The sequence below is a fragment of the Gavia stellata genome, chromosome 2 (assembly GCF_030936135.1).
Source record: "Gavia stellata isolate bGavSte3 chromosome 2, bGavSte3.hap2, whole genome shotgun sequence".
Classification (NCBI taxonomy): domain Eukaryota; kingdom Metazoa; phylum Chordata; class Aves; order Gaviiformes; family Gaviidae; genus Gavia; species Gavia stellata.
The window spans coordinates 39,150,735-39,173,767 of NC_082595.1; the positions used below are offsets into that span (position 1 = coordinate 39,150,735).

Here is a 23,033-nt window from a genome sequence, read left to right on the forward strand (position 1 = left end):
AAACTTCCATAAAACACACTCACTACACAACAGAGATCACCAAGCGCTCAGAACAGCAGCATTTTACTTGACATTTCTGCTCTCATCTCACACGCTAAACAACTCTTGATTTTACTAACCTGAAAGAAAATGTACACAGTTAACTTGAAAGCTATCTACCATTATTTCTTTAGCTACAGAAAATATTGAAGGATAAAAAATAAAAAGGTGCTCTTCAAAATGTATTTATATAAAAATGAATAATGTTTACCTCTTCTGCAAGTCGGCTATCACGCAAAGTCGGAGGAATTCCTGGGTGCTTTGCCAACAACAATTCCATCAAATTGTGTGTAGAATGAAGTCTCTAAATATACACAAAGTCAACAGCAATCATGAAAAAAATACATTGCAACATCTGTGACAAGAAAAGCTTAAACAGCAATGAAAGCTTACAGCAAGAAATTAGTATTCATTTAAAATTAGTTTTATTTTTTCTCTGTTAATCTGGAAGCGTCCTATAGAGAAAATAAACATTCTTTTCCTCATTTTACTGAGGTAGGAAATGAAACATTAAGAAGACCTTCTTCAACACCTCAAAAGCAAATCAGGCAGAAAGTTTGATACCAAGTCATCAGATTCTGCCCCGTACTCACCCTCCTAATTAAAACAGCCCTTGACTATCATGGAAAACAAGTTCTTTATCTCAGAGCACATTCTTTTGTAAATACCTTTCAGAATACTATAAGGAGACAATTCACTTAGCCTATATAAAGCAAAATAAAGTATAAGGAAAAAATAAGCTCCCAAGAGCTTCAATCATTTTTCACGTTTTTCACTTTTCTGAAATAAAGTTGACTTTATGTTTAGGGAAAATAAACTTAATTGTTAATATAAGGCAACTCTACTCCCCTTCCCTAGGTTCACCCTACGTATTCCCAACTAGACCCCTAATATTATGCTGCCGGCGTATCTCGCACAAACTCATACTAATAACTTTCACTATCATGAATTTGTGCCCTTCTCACCTCCTGGATTCACTTCACCTTTGCCCTATTACTACCTCAGCCACTGAAGAGCATTGGCCAGCAGTGGTTTGCCACTATCTTAAAGAGCTAAGCCTACACAACTGGGAAGTACTCAATAGAAGCTGAGTTTTATTACACAAAGGCAGTATTAGGCAGTGTACATTTTGAGGAAAAAAAAAAGCTTTATTGGACTGCATAATCCAGTAAAACAGCTTAATTAACAATCTTGTTATAAGTAGCTTAACAAGTTTATGCTGATAGGGCTATGCTAAGTGAAAAATGCCCCTGGGAAGTCACAAAGGAAAAGGAAGAATCAAAGAAGCACAACAGAGCCATCAGATGACCACATACAAGATAATCAAAGAATAACTTACTTAGTGAAGCATGCAAAGCAGAGAAACAGACAACTGATCACTTCTTATTTATCTGTCATTAACATTTTAAACACCTTGTTATGCTTAAGAGAATTTTGGTCAATTTAGAACTGATATTTCTTGAAGAAATACAGAGATGTTACTTACAGAACCATTGCTTTTTTATCAGGAAAATATATGCATATTTTTAACATAGTATTCAAAATACATTAATATATTTCCTAAAGAAAAAGCTCACTTTGAATCTTTTTCATGTTTTGATACCCTTTCAGAGAACATCTTCTACAGTGCAACAATTTTATTATTCTTTATCATTCGGCATGTTAGTATCATTCTCAATGCAAATCCAGCATGCTGTATTCGCAGGATGTAATATAGTACCATTAATGTTAGCAGTCACAGTCACTTACACAAGGAATTCAGCGTGTTAAGTTTATTCAAGAACAGCAGGTGGAGATCATACACTGCTTCTGGGATATCATGAAGACTTACAAGCAAAAGTTTTTAGAAATACAGTAGCTTTTTAAAAAAAGGAAACGTGAAGGTCACTGGACAGATTCCTAGCTAAAGACTGTAATAATGACAGCAGGCTGAAAGAGTTATTCAGCACACCACTGGGAGGAAGAAAAACTGACCTGTTAAATTAAATCTAAAGTATTCCAGTCCTTAACTACGTCTCTTTACATTTGAAACCTCACTCACTTGCAAGGAATCTGTTTTGAGCTTTTCTTTGTGCTCTTCAGATGATCGTAACACTTCTCTGTACAACTCTGCAGCCAATGCATATTCTCCTGAATCGAAAAAAAGTAACAAAAACATACACATATAGTGTTGGTTTTTAAATATACAAACAGCCATGACTGGCCACCACTTCTTACACACTAAGATGTTTTCAGAGAGGCTGTATAATATCTGCTTGTCTTCCAGCAAATCTTCCCTAATCATTCCCACCCCACCCCACGCCCCCACCCCGCCCAAAAAAAAAAAGAAAACAAAAACAAACTGGTAAAAGACAGAGTATTATATTTTACAAAGACTAAAGCAGTTTCCAAATTAACTATCTTTTGTGACTGCAAGATCTGTAGACTTCTTGAGCTTAAAATACATATTCACAGTTGCCAAGTCCAAAGAATCTCACATGTTGCACTAGAAAAACATCTACAACTCACTGCAGTGATGCATTACTAAATTTGTACTACAAATATGTTATTCACTCTTCCAGTGAAAACAATGAAAGAAAACAATGAAAGAAAAATGCAGAAATTATTAAATACATGCAGAGAGCATAACTACTGATGTAAGCTGCAAACATCACAATCAATTCTCAGAAAATAAATTACATAAATTGAAAAAGAAATACAAAATTGAAGTTGCATATGGAACAGCAGCAAAAAAAAAAAATTAATTTTCTTTTTTCAACTGACAGAAATTTACTTAGTCAGCAATAGTCTTAGAAGACTCTTCAACTTGGAGAAGTACAGGGACATGAAATGTATAAAGACAGATAACAGAGTAAAACAAAAATCATCTTCCAAAGTATCTGGAAGTGTTAACAACCCTATTTCAACAAGATTTGTTGCTTCTTACACTGAAACAGTTGCCAGTTGTAAGGGTGTAGTCCTGCAATATACTATTGCCATTACTAGTAACAGTCCAAAAGCTATGTGCTGAATTTGCAAGGCCTCAGCGTTGAGGCTTGCCAAGCCTCCTTTAAATTTGTCTTGACCTGCCTGTACCTTTTACTTGGCTTACCTGTGACAGCAATTTCTCTAATTCACTAGGTGTCTAGGGCTATTATTTTTTTTTTTAATTTTTGTTTATCTTTGTGTGGTACAATCACAACTTTATACAGATAGCAGTAACAAGCAGTTATTCTACCTAGAATGAGATATTTACAACTAGCACAATGATGTAATGTAGAGAAATACAGGCCTAGCAACAATAGCAGAGGCCTTGAAAAGTAAAGCTATAGAATGCAGTGTAGAGTACAGCCATGGGATGCTAAGAGATGGTGCACAGGCTTGGCAGTGAATAAGGAAGCCATGGCTATAAACAACTCACCCACAGTCAAAGAAATGCAGACCTAGAGCTGGACAAAACTGGTTTTAGGGGCAACAAAGAGAACAAAGAAATAGTATGTAACATTCATAAAAGGCATCATGTACACTAAATTTGGTGTTAACATGAAGCTGCAGACCAATGAAGAAAGAGAAAGGTGTAAACATGTGCTAGCAAACGTAAAAATGACCCTAATTGGATCCTTGAGTGAGAAAGAAGAAACCATCAACACAAACATCTTATTCCTCCTAACAAAGAACTCCAGGTGGTGACAACTACCCATAGCACTGCCACCACCAGCATGAAACCATTGACCTCAGGACACAGAAGGACAGTAGAAGGGTGAGCATAAAAGCAGGACAAGCGGTAGAAACAAGTAAGTGTTATTATTGTTTTTTCACCTGTAACCATTAGATCTGGACTAGTAACAACTAGACCTGTAAGATTTCAATTATACTAGTAATGAATTCATAGCTTTACTTATATACAATGTGCGCTTCCTCCTTGCTGATAAAGAAGGCTAAGTGTAACAGTAATGCTGAGGGGGGAAAAAAAAAGTTATAGACCAGAAATCTGCCTCAGTCCTGCTTTTGTTTGTCACCAGATGCAATTTTCATCAATCTCCTTTTCAAAAAGGGCCAAACTTAATTTTTGCTACTAGTGTATTTTAGAAGTATTTAATCTGTACAGAAATCTTTTTAAGCACTTAATTCTATCTGAAAAATTTTATATCCATCCTGCAATCATAACAAAGTATTTCAAACCTACTAACTAGAGATGAGGGAATCTCAGTGTAGTCTTTCTGTAAGACAAGTAACAGAACAGGCAGTTTGCTTGTTCTCCTCTGTGCTGGTTTTGGCTGGGATGGGGTTAACTTTCTTCATAGCAGCTAGTATGGGGCTGTGTTTTGGATTGTATGGGGCTGTGTTTTGGATTTGGGCTGGAAACAATGTTGATAAAGCAGGAATGTTTTAGTTACTGCTGAGCAGGGCTCACACAGCACCAAGGCCTTTTCTGCTCCTCACCCCACCCCACCAGCGAGTGGGCTGGGGGTGCACGGGAAGTTGGGAGGGGACACAGCCGGGACAGCTGACCCCAACTGACCAAAGGGGTATTCCATACCATATGACATCATGCTCAGTATATAAATCCGGGGGAGGAAGAAGGAAGGTGGGGACATTCGGAGTAATGGCGTTTGTCTTCCCGAGCAACCGCTACGCGTGATAGAGCCCTGCTTCCCTGCAGATAGCTGAACACCTGCCTGCCGACGGGAAGTGGTGAATGAATTCCTTCTTTCGCTTTGCTTCTCCGCGCAGTGTTCTTTTGCTCTACCTATTAAACTGTTTTTATCTCAGCCCACGAGTTTTCTCACTTTTACTCTTCTGGTTCTCTCCCCCACCCCACCTGGGGGGAGTGAGTGAGCGGCTGTGTGGTGCTTAGTTGCCAGCTGGGCTTAAACCAAGACACCCTCTTTGAAGGAAAACTTTAACTTGAGCTGGAAGAATTCAAGCCGCTTGTGAACTTTAGAAGACTTGGTACTTGGCAAAGAGGCACTTCTTTCACATTCATGACTAAGTTATTTTAATTTATTATTATTTTGTTTAGTGGTACATTCAAGATTAATATAATTACTTTTGTTTCCCTTTCAAAGCTTTTTTTCCTCCTAATTCAAACAAAATCTACATTGACAGAGCTGTATAGCAGGCAGCGGCAAACAGATTCCAGTCAGCATAGCAGTTTGCATGGCAGGGGGTACAAAGGAAGCCCAGAAAGCAGTACTGATAAAACAAAAGCAGGTTAAGTACAATTACACAAGTATGACTTCTTTTATCTTCCCAGTACACATAGATGGTAGAATCAAGAAAGAATATAATATAAACAAAAAAAGGCAGAAATACTGAGACATCTCAAAGATGCACCAAACTACACCTATTCTTTTCTCCCTCATCTAGAATAAATGTTGGGTTTTGTTACAAACACGGTTACAAGCCCCTCTAGTTTCCCAGGATTGCACTATGGCTTTTTCCCTGAATTCAGAAAAGCCACTGTTTTAACATGGTGTCACCTAAACCACAATTAGCCTACTAAAAGGAATAAAGAATATGCTACAGCCATCCAGTCTTACCTTTAATGATATGGATACCAGCTAAGCCATTAAGGGCACACACCAACTGTCGGTGAGCTTCCTCACACTCTGTTCGACATTTCTTCTGCAGAGATGTTAGCAGTTCCTCCATGGTCATGGTGCTGAAATGGAGACCAAATGGCTCAAATTTGAAACAAAACCACAATGCTAGAGAAGTAAAACTGTCATGCTGTGCAGCATGAAAGATTGTTACATGCATCCAACACACTGTGCAAATGTTTATTTGAGATTTATTTACTTATTAAAAAAAGACTAGTTGTCAGCTTTTCTTCCAGCTAAAGCTTTACCCTAACTTGAGTATGTTGACGTCTCCTAAAACCAGAAAGAAATGAGAAACAAGAGGAAAATTAGAACTAGGTAAAATAATCCTTCATGGGGCAAAGTATTTTGCTCCTTCTGTTACAGTGGTAAACTGGAAACAAGCAAAAATAGACCTTATTTTGCTAGAAGCTGTTCAAATGGAAACAGCTATGAGAAACTACATTTCTCCCCTCTGCTACCTATCTAAACATGCAAATCAGATGAAGTGTCAAGGTAAAGAGGAAAATGTGTGGAATGAGAATAGTGAAGATTAGCAACTATCATTTTAAACTTTTTTCTACATTTGTTTGTAGTATTTGTAATTCTTGAGAGGAATTCAGTCAGAAGAGAATTAGCTTAACATAAAAATACAGGAAATGGAGAGCTAAGAGGGAGAAGCAAGAACAGGGATGAGAAAGAAGAAAGAAAGAAGCACAAAGGATAGCTTGGAGTAAGGTCAAGGGACAAAGAATCCAGGCAGGAAGAAGTCTGATGTGAAGAGACAGGAGAGTAAACTGCAACAACAGTCTGTAACAGCTGACCTAAGACTGCTTCTAGGACCAATTGCTGCTGTGAGACCAGACACTACTCCCCTCCCCGAAACTCTGCTCCTCAACCTCATTCACCTTCAGGAGAAGCATTTACTATTTGGTGTTTAGTGCTGTGGAGTAGAGTAAGATGTGGCATAACTCCTGTGCTGTCTGGGCCCAAGGTATGCTGGAAGGGTATCCTTGACTAAGCCTATATTTAACCTTCTTTGCAACACTGCTCCATTTGCAGAAACTGTTCCTTGAGTTTACACTACAGTGTTACACTAGAGCAGGCTTTAAATCAATATAATTGCTATTTATAATTAGCTGAATTCTGCAGAGGTATTGGCAAATACACATAGCACCTGCTGTTCATACTCTGATACTTCTACTACTACTACTTACCTTTCATTTTCAAAACCATCTGCAGTTTTAAGAAAAATTATAAAAGCAGAAGTATGTACATACAAAGTCTGCAATTTGATACATAGCCTGAGACCACTAATTAAGACAAAAAGAAGGGGTTTTTACTCAATGTAACTAGAGGAGCCTAGAAAACTCCCTTTTGAGGGCTATATTTTTGCTGAGTAGATGTTCTCATTTACTGTCTTCACTACACAGGTAGGAAAAAAAGTCACCTAGCATTGAATATGCTCCAAACTCAGCTTTCTTCTTTCTGGCCAGTTTCTCTTATACATATGCTCCAGTATCAACTTTCTTGTTTCAGTAAATTTCTCTTCTTCATCAAAGTTCCTAGCACTGAATTTCTTCATTATTCTCACACACATACCCAAAGCCAGGAGACAAATACCTCTGTTCTGGGAACGTCCACTGCTGCAGTCAAGCTTGGTTCACAAAAAAGATATGTAAATAGTGCTGGGAAACAACTTTTCCTTGTACATAACATTTTGAGAAAGAATTAATTTTCATTGCTAGTTTTTCCACCACAGTTACTATGCAGCTGTCACTCTGCAAGCATTCCACGAAAAATCAACACAGTACTAAGCTGTCCCCAGCATACTCAGCTCAGTTTACACATTTCATTTGTAATCCACTGGCTCATTTTAATGCAAATGATCTTGTATGGGCTGGTGGGAATATTGGTTTCTCCCATGTTTGAGTTCTTGCCTCCACACTAGCAGAAAGTGCTACAGCACAGTGCCTATTATTGGTCCCTGCTGAAGTAGGTGCAAAGTCAGTTATAGCTGCTTAGGTGCTGGAGGTTCCCTGTATGAGAAACGGGAAGGAGTAGGACACAAAACTTCATAAAAGGATAGAAGGAGACCGAATAGAATGGATGAACAAGAGCAGGAAACAGTAGAAATAACACTGGCAGTGTTAAAAGTTTAAGTTCTTCCCTATCTGTAGCTTAAAAAAGAAACAACATAGACAGTGTTCTGAGAGTCTGGAATGGAAACAGCCTGTTCTTTCACAACTCCCGTCTAACTGACTGAAAAAGCAGCGCTACATTTTGCAAAAAGTGCTAGCAACATGTTTTTGGTCTAACAAAGGCTGAGACCAAACTGGTATTCGCAGGGCACTTGTGAGGAAGACGATCTTGAAAGTGTGCAAAAAGAGAAAAAAAAAAAAAAGCATTTGAACAGCTTTCAAGTTTGGATCTACATTTACAAATTCTGAAACCCCACATTAACAACATTTTCTTTAAATTAAGGAATTATTCTATTCTGTTTATTCACTTTGTTCATTGTTCTCATTTATGAACATGAGTTTTATAAGAGAAAGAAAATCAGTGGACTTACTTAAAACTGAGAAAGAATCTGTTTTATTTCACACTCAGTGTGTCACCTGCAACACCCTAGTATCCACCAGCATCATGAGGTTAAAATGCTGCTGCACAAACAACAGTCTCTCAGTACTATGTTCTTTAACACAACAATTACACTAACTACCCTACTGCATCCTATTCAGCTTTCGAGATCAGATAGTTTGGTGTGCCACAGTTGCACATTTAACTAAAGAAGCTTAAAGTTAGGCTTGTTTGAGAACTGTACAAGATCTTGCACCATTACGGACAATCAGAGTTTTGCTTTGGATAAAGCAAGCCATTTAAGAAGTGACAGAAATTCACCTTTTCTGTAATGGCAAGAACTCTCCCCTAACAGCTTGTGGATGACAGCAGGCCTGCCTCAGCCGCAGCAAAGGGTACAGAATAGAAGTCACAGTCCTTCTATCTAGGCTACTAAGCTTAAGAGTCCAGTCCGAAATCTTCCTGAGTTTTGCCAATGCATCCTGGCAGCACACCTCATGCTGGCGATGATAGAAGTGTCTCTCCACAGGAGAAAAGTGAAGCCAGTGTACATTTTCTGTCTGAGGCGGGATTTGAATCTGCAAGTAAAAAAGAAAAGTAATTTGCAAATAAAGGTATTGATAAATGTTGTTCAGGAATTTAAAAACTCAAAACTCTTATTTACTTGGTCAATCACATCCTTCTTTGCTGATCTCCACATTATCTTGGCAATTAGACTGTAGAGAGGCCGAGGGTTTTTCCTACAATAAGGCCGATACAAAAGTTGGTCCCACCAATGTTTGACCCAGTAAGGATCAACTCCAAGAAAAAGGACTAATCCATACAGATCTGCCAAGAAAAGAAAGTGTTTTAGTATGATGTTTGTGTTTTAATGCTTCACAATATGCCTGCAAAAAAAACCCTAACTTTCATACAATGGTTAGCAGCCAGCTATTATCTTTTCCACTTGTTTTCCAGTCATTCCCTCACCAAATTAGCTAAAGCTAGTTGTTGAATTTCATAGAACTTGCTGGAATATAACTGTTTGTGAGACACTTTCCTAATTTCAAGTTTAGCAGAACAGACTGATGAATTTAAACCTATTCAGAGCAGAGGTGAGAGGCAGTACTTACATGATTGCATATGGTTACCTGAGTTTGCCAGGTTTTTCTAAAACAGTATTGCTCAGTATCATCACTTCACAGCCTGCTGTGTACCAACTGTCTGTTGCCTACCATCCTAAAAGGCGCTGCAATTCAGAAGACTTTCACTTTTCTACTAAGGCCAAAGAAATTAGTAAAACACACTTTTGTTGTTTTCTTACTAATTGAGAGAATACAGCTTGCTAAATCTGCCCAATTCAGAAACCCATCATTTTTTGGATGAAATTTAAGGACATACTAACTTTAAGCTTGTATCTAAATCTTACTGGAAAACTACAGAAGCAGACATTTAAATGCTGCATGCGGTCAATGCAGAAATAGAAATATATGATGGTATCTTACAGATAGTTCTTAAAGATCTGGTGGCTACATTCTTCATTCTTTTAGCTTTATGGTAATTTTGGTATTCAGCTGAGAGCCACAAGACATCCACCAAATACATCATAGACCAGGGGAAGAAAAATCCTGGGAATCATTTCTATGCAGGAAGCAATTGTTTACCCAGAGGTCCTATCCCACTTTATTACAGTGGCAGCGGCTCAGATTCAAATTAGTCAGCAGTTTTCATCCACCATGTGAAGGGGGCTGCCTCAATATAGCCTGAGCGCCTGGCCAACATGTATTATAGACAATATGACATTTCCGATATGTATTAAATCAACACTATCACACATAAGGACTTGAACAAGTTAATCATGACAGTCAAATCAGTCACTTCCTTCTATAGTGTTTGCTTTATTAACTATGTGTTCTCACAACTATTATGTGTATTTATAAATTTATTCCACAATTCCATAATTAATTCATCTAGAATATTGACTTTTATAATAGTTTGGTATCTGAACAATAGTTCACAAAAGCTTACATTGATTTATCCACTTTCAAACTCATTCCCTCATATTGCTACATCCATCAAAGAACAGAGGGAGATAGAGAAGTTAGTCAGTTCCCTTTCTTTTTTTCTCTCTGTCTGAAGCCTGTCTACAGAAACTGAGTACCTCACAAAAAGGACAAGATAAAAATGACACCTGCTAACATACAGCTCTTTCCTCCACACATCTCAATTCATCAAGTCCTTACATAACGACTTAAGACAGTTTCATAAAGCTTTAGTATGATTTTTAGAATTTATATTCATTGCAGTTGATGCCCACAGTAGATTCATACAGGGCTACGCAAAAAGCAAATACAGCTTTGCTTGCTGTATTTGACAGTTAGATTCTGTAACCAGAACGGTTAGGTTCTGTAACCAGAGCAGACCACCTTTAGCTGCAATAGAGAAGGGTTAATATTTATCCACTCTGCTAAGTGAAAATTGAAGAACAGACTTGAGTCAGCTGTTCGACATACAGCTTCTCTGCTCCCCGAAGTATTTGCCTAACTCAGGGAGATAAAAAAGATTTCAGCTCTGCAATTTTTATATTGATACATTTATTCATGGCTTTATTACATGCTTAAGGTTTATGGCTTACCAAGTCAGAGTACCTAAGCAATTCAGAGCAAAACTAACAGACATTTTAACTGCTTCAAACCACTACCTAATTATTAGCATAAGGAGAACCCACAGATGACATGGCTACATAAAATCTCACCTTCTAATCCTCGCTGCACAGGAGTGCCACTAACACACCAGCGATTGATTCCACTTAAACGGAGTGCCATTTCAGCAGCCTAGCAAAAGAAGATAGAACCAATGGTAGGAAAGGAAAAACAGACAGAGTGGAACACAGTCTGAAAACACGTGAACTTTATTTTTGGGAAGTCTGAACATCTTTTCAGTATGTAAGATTAGCAGACCTATAAGCAGCATTGGTACAATGTATTATAAAAATGTGTATAAAGTTATTGAGCTTTTTTCAAGGTAACTGAAAGCTGAAAAAAGCCATATCCACTTCCAAGTAATCAAGTGTAGTTAAGGGTTCACAGAAGGCAAACAGTTAGCAAAAGAAACTGTACGTAAAAAAGAAAAATTAAAACATTAAAGCCCGTAAGCCATTATGTAAGCAGCATTTTTGTCTTCTTGTCTTGGACAAAAAGACTCGACAAATACTAACTAAAATAATCTCCCTCTGCAGACTGCAGCCCTAGAGTTTGCAGACAGACTGCTGACTATTTTAGCTTCTAGACCCAAAGGACATATCTATGCCTCTGAACCATGTCACTGAACAGGCCAGTGTCTTGTTTGAAACTATCAAACACCATATACAACATGATGACCTAGTTCTTTAAACTGTCGGTATAGATTATGTCAAGTATTTTTTGAGCTGGGTATACTTCACAGTCTGCCAAAATTCCAACAGAAGAACCATTTAATAGTAAATATCTCCAACAGGAAATTCACTTCTAAAGAACAAGCTGCAAGGACAAATTACCTGAGTGCACTGAACATTAAGACGGGGAGAGGGAAGTGTATTGCATTATTTACAATAAGCTTGTCAAAACCTTTTCCAGTTAAATAAATGTATGACCGGGAATGTCATACCTTTGCAGTAGTACATTCAACCATTTGCGCTTCATCAAGGCAGATCCTCCACCACTCCACTGCTACTAAGGGGCTTGGGATAGCCATGTACCGCTTCTGGTTCCTGAAACGGCGCCCATCTTCACTGTTACTGTGGGGTATATCTACATAGTTCAGTTCAGTGCGGAGGACATCATATGTGGTGATAACCACCTCCTGCTCTGCCAACATGTGTGGCTGCAAAAAGCCATGCTTCTTCACACCTTGATACACCTACATAGGTTTGTATTCAATAGCACAACAGCAAAGAATGAAGAGACACTTTAATAAAAATGCTAAAATACCAGTACAGCTTAATACGTGCATGCTTTTAGCAGTGTTGCTCATATAACATGAAACCATTCATAAAACCTATATTCATACAGTAGTACAGTGGGAAATACATATAAGTAACAGAGATAATAAATGCAATACAGACATTGATGCAAAATTTTTATGTATGATTATTTATATCTTCGCAAAACATTTTTTTTCTCCTTTGAAGAAAAGGGGACTTCAGTATTTTCTACAACAGCTATTTGTTGCAACAGTTGTTTGCAAGATTAAGTATTCTGTAATGTTGTATGGAGCAACATTATGTAAGTCAGTGTTACATGTCCGGTCCTCTCCTCTCCTGTACTGTAGATGTATTACCTTTCTCCCCCCTTGCGCCCCAAGTTTCACAGATGATTAGGCAAAGACAGAAGTATGCAGCAAAATATTTAAAAAACAGAAATGATACTCTGGGTAATGTTTTATCTATAAAACAGATTTCTACAGAGACTCATGAGATAGAAAGAATACCCTAGTAAGAAACAACGCCTCTGTACCAACGGAATATTATTATAAACCTTTCATATTGACATTTGTTCTAATATCAGAAGTATTTTTCTCATCTCCCTCCTCGTTTTAAGCATAATCCCTTTGGAAACATACAGCAGTTTAAATAAAAAAAATTAACAAGCTAAACCAAACATTTTACTATATGCTTGCCCCTGGTAGCATTCTACATCTAAAGAAAATAAATCCAGCACATATGAGTCCCAATATACTTACAATACTAAAACATGTTAAAATTTTAAATAACGTGTGGTACAGTACACAATAAAAACATATTTTTAGAATAGGAGTGTTTTCTCATCTCCAGGATTTTTAGCTACTAAGAACAATTATTACCAGAGCTATACATCAATCACCTTTTTTTTCCTTCTCATACAAACTTCTTCTCTTGCTTCCAATTTACTTTGGGAACCTACTTCAAAAGCACCCATTGCTTACTTTAAGCATTTTATCATTGGCTACTTCTTAACACTCTAGATCTGTATATTAATCACAATATTAAAATAGATAAGGCTTTCTTCTGACAGATACAGGAATACCCCTATCTTTTTCAGAAATAATCTACATTCTAGTCTCATCTTCAAACAGCTAGCATCTTCCTATTCCTCTCTCATTCTGCAAGTTCATGACTTATTATATAAGAATGGACTAGCTTGTTTACTGTTTATCTGCAACTACCTACAAACACTTTTACCATTTAAGAAAATCACACCGTCTTTCAGTCCCGCAGTGTCACAAACTTTAATGTTCTCTTAATTCACACAACTAATAGTTAAAAATACCAAAATTAAGGTGACCCTATAAAATCTTAGTTGATTTCCCCCCTCTTTACTCTTTGATGATTAGCATATGATTTCCCTGTTAATTTCACTGTTAACTGTACTTTTTCTTCCAGTAATAATCTTCCTCTAAATTTGTGCCTACGGCAACAGTGTTTCTGTCAACTGCAAGATACACTTGTGGAAAATTTCTGTTCAGAGTGTGACAACAGGTCAATGCACATGAACGAAAGAGAGAAGGGGAGGTGGAAAAAAGGAAAAAAAAAAGAGCATGCTCACTGAAGCAACTGTTAAGAAGGAAAAAATAGCTGTCGAAGTCTAATGATCTCTTCCAAGTATTTATGAACAGATTTTCTGGAGGTTTATAACTTGGCCAAGTTTTAGTTGTTTTCACAGCAGCAGGAAAATACAACCTGCCACAAAGCAAGACCTACTGATAAATTTTAATTTCTTGTTCTATTACATAAAACTATTATAATTTCCCATGGGTTGTAAGCAGTTGGAAGAATAAAAAACACCCTTCACATGCAATGCAAAACCTATTAACATGGGAAACTGGTTCTTTGAAACATCTGCACTATTTTCATTTTAACTTTACAGAAAAAAACCCAACAAATGTTCATTTTGAAGCAACACTGAAAGCAAGTCTGGATGACTTACAGTTGGCAGTTAAAAGAAAATGAAAACTGTCTTAGAATGGAAGGCGTCACACAGCTTAAAGTACTGACATTCAGTATTTAAGCTATTTTACTCTTACCATGAAAATCTATTTCTGACAGTTTTCATCAAAACTGGTATAAAACTTGGACTGGGTGCTACAAAAATGGCAAGGTTTACAAATTTGTTAGTTGCTGCACTAAAGCTAATTAGACTGCTCACACAAATGTCTTACTGGAGGCCTAGAATTCATTTATACGCTGGGCATTTGTGCAGGATAGCTGAAGGTATCAGATCTATCCCTGAATACAAAGCTTCTTCTCTTTATCAATCTACTACTACTGTTATTCAAAAATATTAAGGGATCTATGGTTCTCAAAGCACTTTATTATTACAAAGGTTCTTGCCTACTAAAAATGTGAAGGACCGAACTTGACTACATCATTAATAAAAGACAATGGCTACCCTTGAATACTGTGATAACTATATTAAAAAAAATCCTGTATAGCCGTAGTTACTATATGTATGATTATGTTTGTTTTAGTGATAGAGCTATTCGAAATCAAGTAAAAGGACAATACATGGTCTCCAGATAAGCAACATCCTAATAAATTTGGCAGATGTTATAGAGACAATGCCCAAGTTTTAATGGTGTTATTCTCAGTAAACACCAAGGCCCAAGACTTCTTTTGCCTGAGAATCAGAAATTCAAAAGTACACTCTTTACCTACTGAAACATTTGTTTTTTTATCTAGAAGGAAATGAGAAGCAACTGTGAGAGAGCTGCTTGGGTGCAAATGTACAGTGAGACAACACTGCCAAAACACCCATAGTTAGATCGTTCTAAGTTCCTTGGTCATCTTTCAGAAAAAAACCCAAAAACCAAACAAACCACAAACAGCCTTCCCTCTCAGAAATCACCTGTTGTTGCAACTGCTCAAAATTTGCTTCCATTTCATGAAGGTATCTAGTCCACTCTATCATCTCCCAGTGACCAACTAATAAGGAAAAAAATGAAGAACTGAATGCAGACAGTCTTTCTGGGAAACCAATGCACCATGTGATGCCAAAGCATGGGTCTAATAGCAAGAAATGTAGAATTCTGACACAGAAGACAAAGAAACCCCTGAACTTTACATGATATAGAGTGTCAGACAGGAAGCCCCAAGCCTTGATAAAATAACTCTCCAGAATATGAAGCCATATAATCTTACCAGAACTTGAAGAGAAGATGATCTTACATGCCTGTTGATCTCATCTACCCACTGATGACAAATAGAACTTGGAGAAATTATCAGAGTTGCTCCTGTGGAAACTGGTTTCATTGCCACAAGGCAATGGGGACAGTAGAAGGGCTTGATCTTCAGGTTTTCCTCTTTGTAGTTTACACATTCTGCATGCTGCCATAAGTAACATTTCAGGCACTGCACACGGGCTTTATAGTCAGCCAATCCAAGCTCACCACAGATGCATTCAAAACGATATTTAGAGGTATTAAATGGAAATACAGAACTGGTATGTTGTACACTACTGCCGGCATGTTCTTGGGAATGTGAGGACTGGTCTTTTGGGATTTCCTGCTGGACATCAGCTGTAGTTTTAGAAACATCAAAATCAGGATGACTGGTCACGTCACTGGAGACAAGGAGGCTGCCATGCAAATCAGGAGACTTTGGGACCACAGCTTCCTGCTTAACTTTATTCTCTTTTATAGAGTTCTCATGATCTGCTTCAGATCTCTTGTTACTTTTGCTAGTTGTACAATAATCATGTTCTTCCATGGTGATATCCACCCGTAAAGGGGTTTTAAGGACATTTTCAGAAGTGACATCACTGTTTCTTGATTCTTTGGTTTGAGTTTTAGCATCAATCAAATGCTTCTTCTGAATGCTTTCTGAAGTCCTTGCTATCTGCAAAATAAAATTAACCAAGAACATCAGACTTTCTCCTCACCTTTTCTTTTTTTGAACATATAAACACATCAAGACATAGATACTAAGATTTTATATCAATTTTCAGTTTGAGAATTTGGTTAATGTTTACCAGTGTTTAAAAGACAACTTCACAGTAAGAACAATACCTCTGCCAGCCCCCACAGCACTAGTTTAAAAGATTTATGACAGATGTAGTTAATATCTTAGCCCGAAGTTTGGTCTACTTATGATTTCTGCTTCTTTGTTCATGAATGTCAAAGCAAATGCTGCAGTTTTCTTCATTTTTATCCATAAGCCAGTGCCACTGAGCTAGTGCACACAGACAACACAGCTGAGAATAGTATGCAATTGGTAGAAATAAGATCTGCCTTCGCAACCTTCTTTGAAGTATGGCAGGATGTTTTACCTGCTCTTTGGTTTTTTCTCGCCTCTTCTGTTCCTTGTAATTCTTTCCCAGCTTGAAAGACCCAGCCAGACCATGTCCTTTGACTTGCTCCACTACTTGTTCTGCGATTAGTTTTTCTAGAGTTCTTTTGAGAAGTCGTCTATTTCTCTGTATGTCATACCTATATATAGCACTGATGTACTTAAATATTGCAATAATGGATGCTCCTTTCTTCACATTCATTTCCTTTACAGCTGCTAATATCATCACTCTTAAGCCTATATGTAGAATCAAAGCAAAAAAAAAACCTTACAAATCAGATAAAATGAAAGTTACCCTGGAGCGTGCATATTAAGGGAACTCTAAACACTGTGTTTATCTAAAAAATGCAAAACAAAGACACGCAGCAGTTTTGACAATGCTTTACTCGAGGTAGCCCTATAAATAGCTACTTTTTAGTGTTTCTAAGACAACATTAAATAGCAATAGAAATAAGTGCCTCAATTTTCTTACTAAAGCTTATAAAAAGACAGTGTATTTCAGTTAAATGCATAAACTGTCTTACAACGACCTTTAGTTACATGGAGCTGTGTAGCACAGAGATCTGAGTTGGTAACTTCACTTTTAACTGTGGATCACTTGTTTGTAGCATGCAATCCTACATCACAGTGCTCAGCAAAAGAATCATTTCATTCTGCAGAAGTGAAAAGTAACCTTGAACTCAAAGTCAGTGGCCAATATAAGACTTATGCCAAAAGCAAAATGTATTTAACAAGTCATCATAAATACTTACTGGGATATTGTATTTTTTCCTTCAATTTAAGCTCCATTTCCTTTGTTTTTTTCTTTTTATTTCCTTCTAAAGGTTGAGGTGGAACAAAGAAGTTCACGAGCTTACCCTAATGCAGACAACATTGACAACATTAAATAGTTATTAGCTCACATCTCTTCACAGTAATTCTGAACTTAATTCATCTTTTCACATCTGAAAATAAGCATGAGCTGCCACAGATACGTTCTCTGATCTCACTAATTTGCTCAGAGAGCTCATTTTTAGTGTACAGAGTGATACCCCATTCAGTTCAGTTTCTCGGCAAACAGTGTTCGGCACCCTACGCTGAGAACAAAAAGAGCAGCCCTGCAAGCTGCTTGGGTCCTCCACTACTTCAGAATTAAGTTGCAGGAATCTATAGCTGTAAGTGATCTAGGTTACTGATGGGGAGAGGAAAATATATAGCCAGAAACACAAAAGGAAGTAAGCAATATAGATTGAAAAGCCCTAGTTAGTTGTATAACAAGTAAGTTTCTCTTTTTAGGGATTGCCCCCAAAAAATTTACTCTATTATTAGTGATTCAGGAATAGTTATTTAATTCAAGGAGATGTATACTCAAGAACCGGGATATAAAAAAGAATCCCAAAGCTGGAAGAAATGCAGTGCCAATATTTCTACAATTAATTGTTTTATACCTGTATTCATTGACACTTCACTCTGCCCTGTCCAACTGGTTGCTTTGCAGAGTTCTTAAACAGTAACTGCAATGAAGTTCCAGACACTGTGAGCCCTACAGTGAGTTGAAATACTTGGAGTAACTCAGACATTGACTTACACATGCCAGGAGTCATCCAGAAAGTGTCTGTTGGAATAAAGTGCTTTTGGGTTTTTTTCAGGACATCATATAAAGACATTTTATGTTTGAAGACAAGAAAAATACAGATAACAAGGGGCCTTCTGGATGAGTGGAATAGTGTCTTTTAGCCACACGCCATGTCATATAATTCTGTTCATAAAGATCCCAAAATATTAGCTAAGATGTCTGTCCCAACTACTCATATCATGAAACAGTTTCATAACTCCAGCTCTCCAAATGCTACGGTCTCTAGCGATTGTTGCCAGTTGATGTCCAGATGCTTCACTGCTAATACTCCCCTCTTCACACTCCTCAGTGCTGGTCCTCCGATACATTTAAGAAGAATCGTATTCTCTCTTTTAGAATTGGGTCTTTTTAACTGATAAAATTACAAGAAGGCAAGAGATCATTATGAACAGATGTACAAGGAAACTGGCTGCCATGAATTCAAAAGGATGGAACCCACAGAAGTGGTAGGAGTTTACTTAAGGATAAAGGTTCTCTCCCTTCAGAGAGAATTTTTGGGTTTAGTGTATGTGCTAAGTTTTCACAGGATGCATGATAAGGAAAGTGAAAAGATGGAAAACTGTTGCTAAATAAGCCCATTTATTATCTGAAATAGAGGGGGAGCAAAAATCTTTATTCACTGAATTTAAATCATCCCTATTTTAGCACAGACCGTATGTCTAATAGATATTTGATACTCATCAATACAATGAAGTGAAGGGGAGAATGATTTCTAACATAGTAGACTAAATTACAAAGTTATACACTCCTGGAGTGCATGTAAACTACCAAAAGCCTACTAACAGCGCAGTTGCCTGCTAACACTCTTCAACAATGGCAAACTATCAATTGCTTCTCATGCAAACCATTCCACTACTTATGCCACCAAGCATCAGATCCTACAAAGCAAAAACTTTCACTGTACGTTAATCCAGCTTTAAATCTGGACTTCTATAAAACAGAAAGCAATAAACCCAAGAGAAGTGCATTTCCATTAATTCTGAAAAGTATTTTCTTCGTACTAAATCTTATCCCAGTTTTCTTACCTCAGGTAATGTCAGATCATCTTGCTTAATGTCTGGTCGGGTATGAGTCAGAATAAGAGCCAACACTTCTACTGTTTTTCCAAGACCCATCTCATCTGCCAAAATACCTCCAGGCCACTGGGGTCCAGCAGTCGGATATTCACGGATAATACTAAAATTCAAGTACATTCCCAAATGAAAGTCAGTAACTATAGAATGGTGTGACAGAGAAGCACATGTTCAGGGACACACACAGCATAGCTTCAGCAAGGCAAAGATCGTAAGGTGAGGCAATACGTTTTATTAGATAAGCTGAGATTGACAACAGCTAGCAAGCTGTTTGGGTGTACACGCCTGACCAAGACAAAGATGTAGGCCAGAAGTTCTTGGATTTTTTCCCCCTCCTAACAGGACTTGCCTTACTAACCTTAGCATATCATCACATTAGGCTCAAAAAAATTGAAATATATTTATATTCACATGTGTTAAAGATCTGAAAGTTATACAGGGAAAAAAAAGCAAACTAGCAATCAAAAGGTTCTATTCTAACCAAATTAATGAGAAAAGTGAAACAGAATTAATAATGCAATACCCAACATTAATAAAAAGCATTATACTTCCTCCTTCCTTTAGATTTTAAAAACATTGGACCAGAAGGTCGAAGCCGCCAATGCTCTAATTTAAAAAAATGTTAATCTTAAAACCACAAATTTAAAGAAGAATTAAATAAGAAAGAAAAAAAAGCTTTAAGATGCATTACATACTTCAATTTGCCTTTTTTTTCAGATTAAGGATACCACTGTTCTAATTCTTTAGTTGCTAACTGAAAAACGACAGTTATGGATTATCTTATATCCTCCAGGTAAAAGCTGCCAATAAGGTTTTCACAAAGTGCAACCTTGAGGTATTCTCAGAAAGAGAGAACTATAAAACATACCAGCCAGTAAATGGATTATAGTAGATTTTTACTCCATCCAGAGTGATGACCTCCCGCCATAAGAAGTGTAGTGCACTTTCTACAGAGAAAGAGAAACCTCGTAATAGTAACATGAACTTTATAAACAGCACACTGCTTAGAATTGCTCAGCCTTAGTGTGACATTTGGAGACAAAAAGCAGATGTCTACCTCCACGGTGCTTCATGACCAACAAGATACATCAGCTGCTGTTCAGCAAAGTTTAGTTTATCATTTAGTGTACTACCCAAACAACAGCTTCTATAAAAATAGTAATGAAATAATTAACAAAGCTTCTAATCAAACAGCAAGAAAACATTACTGCTGAAAATACAATGCCAGTTCCCTCAATTACGCAAGTTTTCCAGACCCATATACTTGCCACTGCTTGGAGTGCTTGTGAGGTTCTCTCGGTGAAGCATCCAGTTCACAGCCTCACTTTGGTATGGCCTCAGAATAGGAATTAATGCAGGATGTTGCACATCCTCTCTCAGTAACTGGATGTCCTGCTGATGGGTGTGCCTTACAAAGTCATAAAGCTCTTCAATATTTTGTCGCTCTAGTTCCATGTCAGATTCTTCCTCATCTTCCTCCAGCTCATCTGCATACACCATATAATGCAAGACACGCATTATAAATCAATTTTGGTCAACATTCCAGCAAATTTTGCTGCAAGATACTTAGTTAACAAATGAAAGCAAGCAAAGCAAAACATCATTTAAACATATGTCATGACTGCACCCGACTCAGCTAGCAGCAGTAGAAAACAATGAGCACTACTCTCCTGAACATTAACATGCTATGCTGATCACAAAGGTATACATAATCAGCAAAGTTCTTCCTTTAGAATTTAGGGATAGAATGATCACATCTTATTTATTTAATAAAGACCTTTCACTAAACATTTCCAACTGATACAGAACCACAAACAACCCACATTTCAGATTTAAATATTAACATGGGTCGATGATCTTATAGAAAGGGGAAAAACAGTGGGTTGTCAAGGACTTGTGTATTTTTCATGAAGTAAAGCCTTTCTTAATAAAATAACATATTAAAAAACCCAGGAGGTTATCTTCAGTGAGCTTTCACGTTAATTTTAAATTATCCATCTGGATAAGAAAATTGTAGCAGTAGGACAAACGAAATTCTCACCACTTGCATCATTGCAAAAATTCAGACAAGGCATACTTTAGAAATTAAAATCCCACCTCAAGAGAAGTACACACCCTCTAGGACAGAAAGCCTACACTTCTTTTCTACCTTCTAGGAAAGAAGGCCTTGTGCTTATATATTTTTCACATAATTTGTATATATGGGCATACACAGAACTTAAGCATTGTAGAACAAAAATTCATGAAAAATTCAAGGGTCAGCAATTTAGGAAACTGACATAAGGGAACAAAAGACTTAGAGGACAAGTTTTAACAGTGTTTCAGGTCTCACATTAAAAATATTGGTACCAATAAAACAGCTGTACAACTCTACCATTCAAAGAAAGATACTAACACTAGTTAGAATTGGAAATAAAGCTACCTTGCAGAATTTTTCTCAAAAGAAAAAAAAAATTAGAAGCAAATCAAGGCCAGCATTTTCAGCACAGCAACCTTAAGTTATATTTAAAGGTATAATATACTGATAAAAAGAGAAAACAGCTAATGGCAGGCATAATTAAATAAAATTATAATTACAATGCCCAGTGCCAACAAAGAGGAGATGTACCTGGAACAAACACCAGGAGCTTAACCTTAAAATAAGGTTTGCTATTAGGACTCTCTTTCACAGAAACCAAAAGCTTTCTTCCATTCAAATGAATGGTGAAGGTGTAGAACGGTTTCCAAAACAAACCGCAGGAACTGATGTGCTTATGTATGGCAGCCATCAGTGCCCTCCCCTAATCCTTTTAAGTCAATGGAACAACTCCAGTGCTTCACAAGGGAAAAGAGAATTCTGAAAGACATTAAGTTTCTGTAAATTCATGAAAACTGTATATATGAAGACTTGTAATGTAAAGAGGGCAACCAGAGTGCACAGGTGGGGTTATTAATGTTCCAACCACATGAAAAGCACTAAGCAGAGCATGCAGCTTTATATACTACAGCAACCATTCCAAGGGATCCTTTCACACACGTTGCTCACTTCATGGAAAGAACAGAGAAATTAAAGTAATTGCAGAGTATAACTCTGATCAATGAAGTTGATCTATAATGACACCTATCATACTTGCTAAAATAACAGTTTTCAAATCTCACATTTCGGAGCATAATAAATTGACTTCTGTGTAAACTAAGTCTTATCCAGAATTTTACAGGAGAGCAAAGACTACAATATACTTTAAAGTAAAATGTTTTTTCATATAATTGGGTATGTTTTGTCCATACTTTTCTTGTTCATTCTCTCAAAGATTATTTTTTTTCTGATTAAATGGTTCCATGTAGCAGAGGGATTTTTAAAAGGATGATAAGAAAGTTTACCTCTCTCTCAGTTACTTATTAAACACTGAATATTTAATTACGCTTTCAACCATTTCAAAATGTAATTCAATTACATAGCTTTCACCTTAGTATTTTTCTACCTTTGAGAAACAGATGGTATTGTACTTTCTAAAAATTCAGATTCTCTGATATGTTTCATAATCAAGTATTCTACTTAACTCCTTCAATGACCGGACTAAAGTTCTGCTATTGCATCTGCAGTAGGATCTTTCCGTTTTATCTGCAGGGTAGTTTCCAGACTGCTGTATAAGAATATCTACATCAATGAAAATGTAATCTTTTCCCCCTTTATTCTAGATTAATGGAAAACTTGTTGCTTCACATTTGGTATTAAAAAATGTCATACAAAGACCAAAAAAACCTTTTCTTTGTACAAAGCATTTATTCTTCTTAAGAAAACTGAAGGAAAATGGTATATTGTATATGCTATTGCCATGCTACTGTATGTCATACTATAGTTCCATGACACTATGGGAAAACAAACTCCGAAACATTTACCATTCACT

At 37.0% G+C, this 23,033-nt stretch overlaps 1 protein-coding gene across 3 annotated transcripts in view; it reads right to left on the reverse strand.

Annotated features, from left to right (window-relative positions):
- Positions 1-23,033, reverse strand: part of SHPRH (SNF2 histone linker PHD RING helicase) — a 52,606-nt gene that overhangs the window by 25,437 nt on the left and 4,136 nt on the right. The window contains exons 3-15 of one of the 3 annotated variants that reach the window (XM_009813506.2): positions 20,415-20,633; positions 20,015-20,093; positions 19,099-19,249; positions 17,211-17,316; positions 16,439-16,695; positions 15,313-16,008; positions 11,805-12,056; positions 10,915-10,993; positions 8,845-9,008; positions 8,502-8,758; positions 5,562-5,683; positions 2,081-2,169; positions 251-343 (exon numbers count right to left, since the gene is read on the reverse strand). In XM_009813506.2, the coding sequence (XP_009811808.1) occupies positions 251-343; positions 2,081-2,169; positions 5,562-5,683; positions 8,502-8,758; positions 8,845-9,008; positions 10,915-10,993; positions 11,805-12,056; positions 15,313-16,008; positions 16,439-16,695; positions 17,211-17,316; positions 19,099-19,249; positions 20,015-20,093; positions 20,415-20,633 (2,564 nt within the window). Of the gene's footprint in view, positions 1-250; positions 344-2,080; positions 2,170-5,561; positions 5,684-8,501; positions 8,759-8,844; positions 9,009-10,914; positions 10,994-11,804; positions 12,057-15,312; positions 16,009-16,401; positions 16,696-17,210; positions 17,317-19,098; positions 19,250-20,014; positions 20,094-20,410; positions 20,634-23,033 lie in introns of all 3 variants that reach the window. The other 2 variants (XM_059828347.1, XM_059828354.1) reach the window with 2 other exon arrangements.